General features: G+C 41.9%; 1 protein-coding gene across 1 annotated transcript; it reads left to right on the top strand.

Annotated features, from left to right (window-relative positions):
* Nucleotides 1-5,200: 5,200 nt before the first annotated feature.
* Nucleotides 5,201-6,545, top strand: LOC118812205 (tetraspanin-7-like). Its single transcript, XM_036577001.1, has one exon. It carries the CDS (start codon nucleotides 5,334-5,336, stop codon nucleotides 6,465-6,467), a length of 1,134 nt encoding a protein of 377 aa, XP_036432894.1. The 5' UTR covers nucleotides 5,201-5,333; the 3' UTR covers nucleotides 6,468-6,545.
* Nucleotides 6,546-6,857: the final 312 nt, after the last annotated feature.

Below are 6,857 nucleotides of genomic sequence, written 5' to 3' on the forward strand. Positions count from 1 at the left end.
ATAAGTATGTGATAAAAATTACACTGAACTCATGACATTCATTATATAGAGGAAACCAAATTGGAGAACAGAGTCTCACAGCTGTGAGAAAACCTAGGAGCTACAAAACGTAACATTTTCAAGAGAGCTGAAAAGCTAGTTTTAATCATCTTAAAGGGTCTTAAGTGTAATACTTAAAGCATTTCATGTGATGGTTTCATCATCAAAGATCTGGAATAAAACGTTGAGGTTTTGTCGTTTGGGATCCTGTAATATTTTAAATTCTAGGTGGCACGCAGTGCTATGGAGCAAAATCCCCAGTGTTGAATTAACACTTACAGTTTAAAGCTAGGTTTGCATTTTCCTTCTGTACTGTGATGTATTTCTGAATGAAACGTGGTATAGGGAGGGAAAGTGCAGATCTACGGCATCATTCATTTCACTATAGGGAAAATATAGAAACAGCTTAAACCCACATAACTGTGAACATAATATAATTGAATAATAACTTGAAAGCAAAATGTTGCAGTGCTACTGAACAACATGCTCCCACTCCACTGACAAAAATCAATGGATGTTTTACGCTTTCCTGGTGGACAAAATGAGAACCAGTGACAAATCTGTCTTATTCTGTAAAGTTGGGCCCAATTTCATTAGCCCGATTTTAATCCCAGTTTGCTTTGACTGACAAATTTTCCAGATCGGGAGCTCAACTGGAAGACGATGATGATGTAACAATGTGAATGATCTGGTAGTGTGAGAATGGGAACAAATCACTCTTTAGCCTTCCAGTCGCCCACCAGAGTGATCTGAGGCCTTCAGATATTTTCAAACGTTTGATTTTTATGACTCAAAATGTTCAAGAGTCCTGAAGTGTGAAACCTTCAGCAGTGTAACAGAATGAGTGATTCAGGCCAATGAGAGCGCTAGGAGAAGGCTACGCTCTACATATGGACAATAAGAGCCTTCATAATATTTAGGACTAAACATGTATGGACTCGGATGTCAAGTCACTCTCATTACAAATCTGTTTGATTGGGTAAAGTCGGGCCCAATTTTGTTAACCTTTCAACTCAGCTGCCAGTTTGTAGTGAAATATTCTCCAGCTCTGGCTGTGATAACTGCATTTCTCAACCCTATATTCATTCCCATTTTGTGTTTTTGCTACGCTTTTTGTGTGCACACCATGGTACAAGCAGGCCCAGTCCATTTTAGCTCTGTTTGTATTATGTGATAACGGGGGATCTGGGATTTTGGAACTTTTTCATAGCCAAAACATATTATATGTGTTATACCCTGTTTTTGTCTTATCGTTCAGTGTGCAAGTTCACAAAAAAGACAAGAAATTCTGTAAAAGACTGATATCAAGTGTGAAATGCTCTTTGTTTTAGAAATCTGTTCAGGTTTTAAAAGACATACAGTGTATGCTCAGTTAAAGAGTTAAGGAAATCACTACATCACAAATATTATAACTCATGTGCATGAAGTGTGTATCACTCCCTAACTGTGGTTTCTTAATGGCCGTGTGATGGTGACGACATTTATGCAACAGCATTTGTAGTCCGTTTTAGACAAATGCTCCTAAAAATGTATTGTCTTTTACTGCTAGTTGCTCCTTTTGAACATTGCAGTAGTATAAAATCTAACTGAATAGTGAGGCGACATGGCACCTTATGCTGCCAAACCTATAATTTATTGTTAACCTACATTAGAACATAAACAGCAAACGTTTTGTCTCATCTGCACTTAAATGTCCCTCTGAATTATGAGTCATTTAAGGAGTCGAAATATGAATATTGATACATGCAAGCTAATACTTCTGTGCATAGAACTAAAATCATAAGACTGGCAACCCCATGAATATATCTCACACAGTCCTATAGGCCAAATCAGAATGTTTGTAAACATGATGGCTGTATTTCTGGGTGGATGATGTGCGTCCAGTCAGCATGGAAGCAGCTCAATTTACGGAACAATTAAAAGTAAATTTAAACATAACAGACACAACGTTGGCAATAGCAGTGAAATCCTGTTTTGTTTGAGGCTTATTCTTGTAATTCCTTAAGTACCCACTATGTAGTGGATTTTACTTAGTTTTTAGCTTTCAAAGGCAGGTAGAGCTGTTTTAAGCAGTATTAATCCTAGTAAGAGATCCTGTGTCTTTGGGAACACTTGCAGCTGAAGCCAATGACAATTTAACAACCCTTTCAAATGAAGATGAAATTGCCAACATATTACACCCTCACCAATAAGAGTGTCAGAATGTAAAACAGGATGCTAGGTTGATGTGTTGATTACTATTATTAGATTTTTTACTTATAGAGAGTTTTTATTTTACAGAGTGCCAATGCAGACATTTGTGTGGGTGCACAGAACAGTGCTGTGAATTGTTTCATATCAACCAATTAGGTAAGTTAACTGGTAATCATGCTAGCTAATTAGTCAAATTAGACATTTTAGAGTGACATAAAACCACCAAGACAGCTGAATCGTTAATCGTGGTTATTGTTATTATTATTATGGTTCTAGCTTCTCTTGAGCAGTTGGGAAATTAACTAGAACTAGAAAGTTCAGTCGGTTCATGTTTCTCGTCAGTTCAGAGTGGGTGTGTTTGTTTGGTTGTTTGCCACAAGGTGCAATACAGGCAATTTTGACAATGCTTTTAATTTTTTTGCATCAATAAAAATGGTTTAGTCCTGTTAATTGGGGTCTCTGAGCTAGCTGAACATTTCTCTTGATGATAAGTGGGGTGGGAGTGGGAGATGAAATGCCATATTATTAGGTTAGGTTAATATTATTTTCCCAGCCTGCTGGTACACGGTGATGAAATCAGATGTTTTAGAAGCAGAAAGTATTACACTTTGATGGAAGATTACAAGTAAACAAGGATTTGGTGTTTTAAATGATGTGGTGATATGGTTGTGCTTAATATGACCAGGCACATGAACTAACAGAGTGGAAAAAAATGTCAGTCTTAACTGATGTATTCAGTCTGTGCCTACTAACAAAGCTTGTGCAGTTTTCATGTGTGTTTGTCAGTGAACCATGCCTGAGCTCAAGCAATCTGAATCCCTCTGTGGTGCCTATCATCTTTTCACCTCTTCATCTCTATTTGCACCATATTAATGGCAGTGGAAGCCAGTCGGCGGTGTCTAGCCGTCAAGGTTTATTGATGGCTGTCCTTTTCTAATGAGACCCACCGTTTTACAAGGGCATTTAATTAATGGAGAAGACAATAATGATTTCCTGAGGATGAAAGGATAGAGATAGTGAGGAAACTGAATAATAGCGTGAAGGAGTGGTTGTGGGGTCATGAGCTGGACTGGGGGTGGGGAAGTGACCGATGCTTAGCAGAGGATCACTTCCCCTGTGATCAACAACCCATTTTATTTGCCTTGCTGAGGGAGATACCATTTTATTTTTAGCTCCAGTAATATCATCTGAGTGTTCCCTCTCTCTCTATGTGTGTGTGTGTGCGTGTGTGTGTGTGTTTAGGGCGAGCCTGAGATGTTGAATTTCAGTAAGTAGAAAACAATTTCAGCAAGTAAGTAAACCATGTATCATAGAGCTTTTAGTAAAACACCGTTTAGCATAGCTTGCCAAAATGACATCAACCTCTTTTACTCTCGTAATTATTTAATTTTCTTATAAGATTACATTTTAAATTGACCTCATGCGACCTCCTTTAATTTTCTGAGTTGGCCAGGAAAAGTATCCAGAGTAGAGAGCTGCAGGAGAGTTGGGATAGCGGTAAAACTGTGGATTTCCGTGGTAATCTGTGAGTATAGGGAAAGAAAATGATTTTATTTAATGGGAAAGGGGAAACCTTTACAGTATTCTCATGGGAGAGATATTCTGCCACTGTCTAGACAAGCCTGTCTGAAAAATACATCCTTCCACAATTCACACATCAGTTGATTGGCTGTACTTTACTTCTCTGTTGTTTAACTCTCTAGAACAGAGCATTTCACATCAATCTACTCTTAATGACTTTGTTTACATCTTGATCTTACATCATTTTTATGAAGGAATTTTTGATATATTGGAAGAATTAAAGGGGTTAATGGTCAGATTTTGCCACTTCTCAATACGCCACTAAAACTCATGTACAAAATACACTCTGGTGATATTTTTCCCTTTGAAACATGAAAACTCAACATTGTAAAAACAAAAGCGCTGTAAAAACATTTTGCTGGCCATAATCAAGACATTGTTTTCCTGGTAATTCATCGGCATCTGTTCACACATAAGCCCTCCTGGTAATTGAACAGGAAATCTACTAAGTTAGGCCATGTGCAGGTAAATTGCTACATCAATCTTAGCAGCAACTTAATTCTTTCTTGTTAATTACTATTAAATTCCTGTGTAAAAGTGCATGTGTGAAAAGGGCTTGTTGTGATTTTTGGAAAATTGAGAAGATTATTGTCTGGATTTGACTCTCAGAATTGACTCCATCTATTCCCATCACTTGGAATTAAACAGTTGGTAACATTGGCATGTTTGTTATTTCATTAAATTTGTTCAAATTAAACTGCTCCATAATATCAATGTTTAGAAGTAAACCTTTATTTTAATTCCTTCCACTGCTATGCTAAGGCAAGGTTATTTGGTAATTATCTGTCCATGTTCCGGAATTACATGTATAATTATGATTCTATAACCCACAGGTAGTAAGTCATTTAACGAATGCCAAAGGTATTCAATCCCATTTGCCATAAAGTACAGTCTCCACACATGCCCTTGACTAGTATTGATCCAAAATAACATTTCATTCAGCCTGCCTTCTTTCATGCATATCCACGCCGAGTGCACACGGTCTGCTGCAACAGTGTGGTGCCTAAGATATGATATAAAAAATGACTATGGAATGAGCTGTAGGGATGTTATATTTTTAAAGGGCCATTAAAATCACAAATTGCACAGATCTTCCAGCTTTATTCCTGAACAGTGACTCCTGTGCCAGCAGAGGGAGTCGGATGGGGTGCGTTCATGGTATCCTAGTTATACATCCACCATGCTCCCCCCACCCCCATACATCCCCTGCCGAAGAGATATAGTGAGCCAGCTCCAACACTGGATACGACGTTTGCTGCAGTGGCACGTAGGTTTTGCAGCCAAGCGAGCGGAATAAATGTCGGAAATAAACATCTAAATACCGCAGAGCGTGAGGTGTAGCTGTGGATGAAGATAAGCCTGCCATGTGATGCCTTGCTGTGGACAATTTATGGTGAAGAGGGGGTGTGTGTGTTGGGCCAAGAGTTGATGGCTAGCTATAAAGAATGAGCATAGGGGGGGCATGAGGGATGCAAGTAAAGACTGCGAAACAAAGGAAGTAGACGGAAAGGGAGGAGTAAATGAGGGAGAGAGAGTGGGCGGTGGATAAAAGCAGAGACGGGACCATGAGCTGTGCACTCGCCACCGCGTCTTATGACTCTCTGCCTGCCCGCCTGAGCCCTCGTCGGGTGAAAGATCAGCACGTCTCTCGAAGGCTTTCGTCTCCACGGGGCTTGGGAGCCCCCGCCTCACCTGCTTTGGCCCGTCGGCTCTCAGCTCTGCCTGGGTCCAACCAGCTTTCTCCATTCCAGGAGGATAACAGCCACCAGCAACATCAGCAGCGCCAGCATCTCTCCCTGTCGCTAGGTTCTGAAGCCTCGCTGGCGCCCCCTGTGCCTCGGGTGGGCGCTTCCCCACCATGTTGCCGTGCAGTGGGGATGGTGCCGCTGCTGCGCCTGGCGCTGCTCATTTTCAGCTGCCTCTTTTGGGCAGCAGGACTGGCCATCTTCACCCTGGGCGTCTGGGCGCAAGCCTCCCTGGCTGACTACATGCTACTGTCTGCTAATCGCTACCCCAACGCCCCTCTGATACTGCTAGCCACAGGGGCTGCGGTCACAACCTGGGGTTTCCTTGGGTGTCTGGGGGTGGCGGCCAACCTGCCCTGCCTTCTGCGGGCCTACGGCTTATTCCAGCTGGCCACGTTGATGGGAGGGTTGGCTGCTGGTCTTTCGGGGCTCTTCTACAGGGAAGACATTGCTGGAGGTTTCCGAAGTGGTCTACAGAGGGCAGTGCTTGCGTACGGGGAAGACGAAGGCCGCGCTGATGCTCTGGACGGCCTCCAGAGGGTGCTGAAGTGCTGTGGGGCAGAAGGCTGGCGTGACTGGCTCTCGTCTGCCTGGGCTACCCAGGATGCTCTTTCACTAACAGGCAGCTATGGCAATGATACATATTCCGTGTCGGTGCCAGACAGCTGCTGCATACGGCGCAAGGGCTGCCGTAACAGGCCTCTGCCAGAAGGGGGCAGTGAAAGCATTGAAGCTGTGGGCATTCACTCGCATGGTTGCTTCAAAAAAGTCTTCAGTTTCGTCAACGATAACGTCTTTCACATCGCTGCTGCTGTGCTGGGGCTTGCTTTTACCCAGGTGGCAGGCATTGCCCTAGCATGTCTGCTTGCCAACCGCCTGTCTACTCAGCATCGTAGACAGGGTCACTAAAAAAGATCAGCACACATTTTCAAGAGAAAGACCAGTTCAAAATATTTTGTTTCCTAGACATTTGTTTCTCTAGTCGGAGATGAAGAGGCATTTTCAGTGGCGAGTCAGCATTGACAATACAACAGAAACCAAGAGAAAACTTGTCCAAGAAACCTACACCGTATGTACTGTAGAGGAACTCCAAAAGTGCTTTTGGCGTCTGTACATACATTGTATTTAGAGACATTCTACAGAAACTCTCGTATACGGATACTGGTTTACAAAGTGGTTTTCCATGTATGTCAGATAGACATTTCTTGAGGAATAATAATGACTAAATCAGGAGTATGTGCTCAGTGAACTGTGTTGAGTTTCTCATAACAATGTATAATAATTATCCTTTATTGTCTT

Source organism: Colossoma macropomum, unplaced genomic scaffold (assembly GCF_904425465.1).
Source record: "Colossoma macropomum unplaced genomic scaffold, Colossoma_macropomum, whole genome shotgun sequence".
Taxonomy (NCBI): Eukaryota; Metazoa; Chordata; class Actinopteri; order Characiformes; family Serrasalmidae; genus Colossoma; species Colossoma macropomum.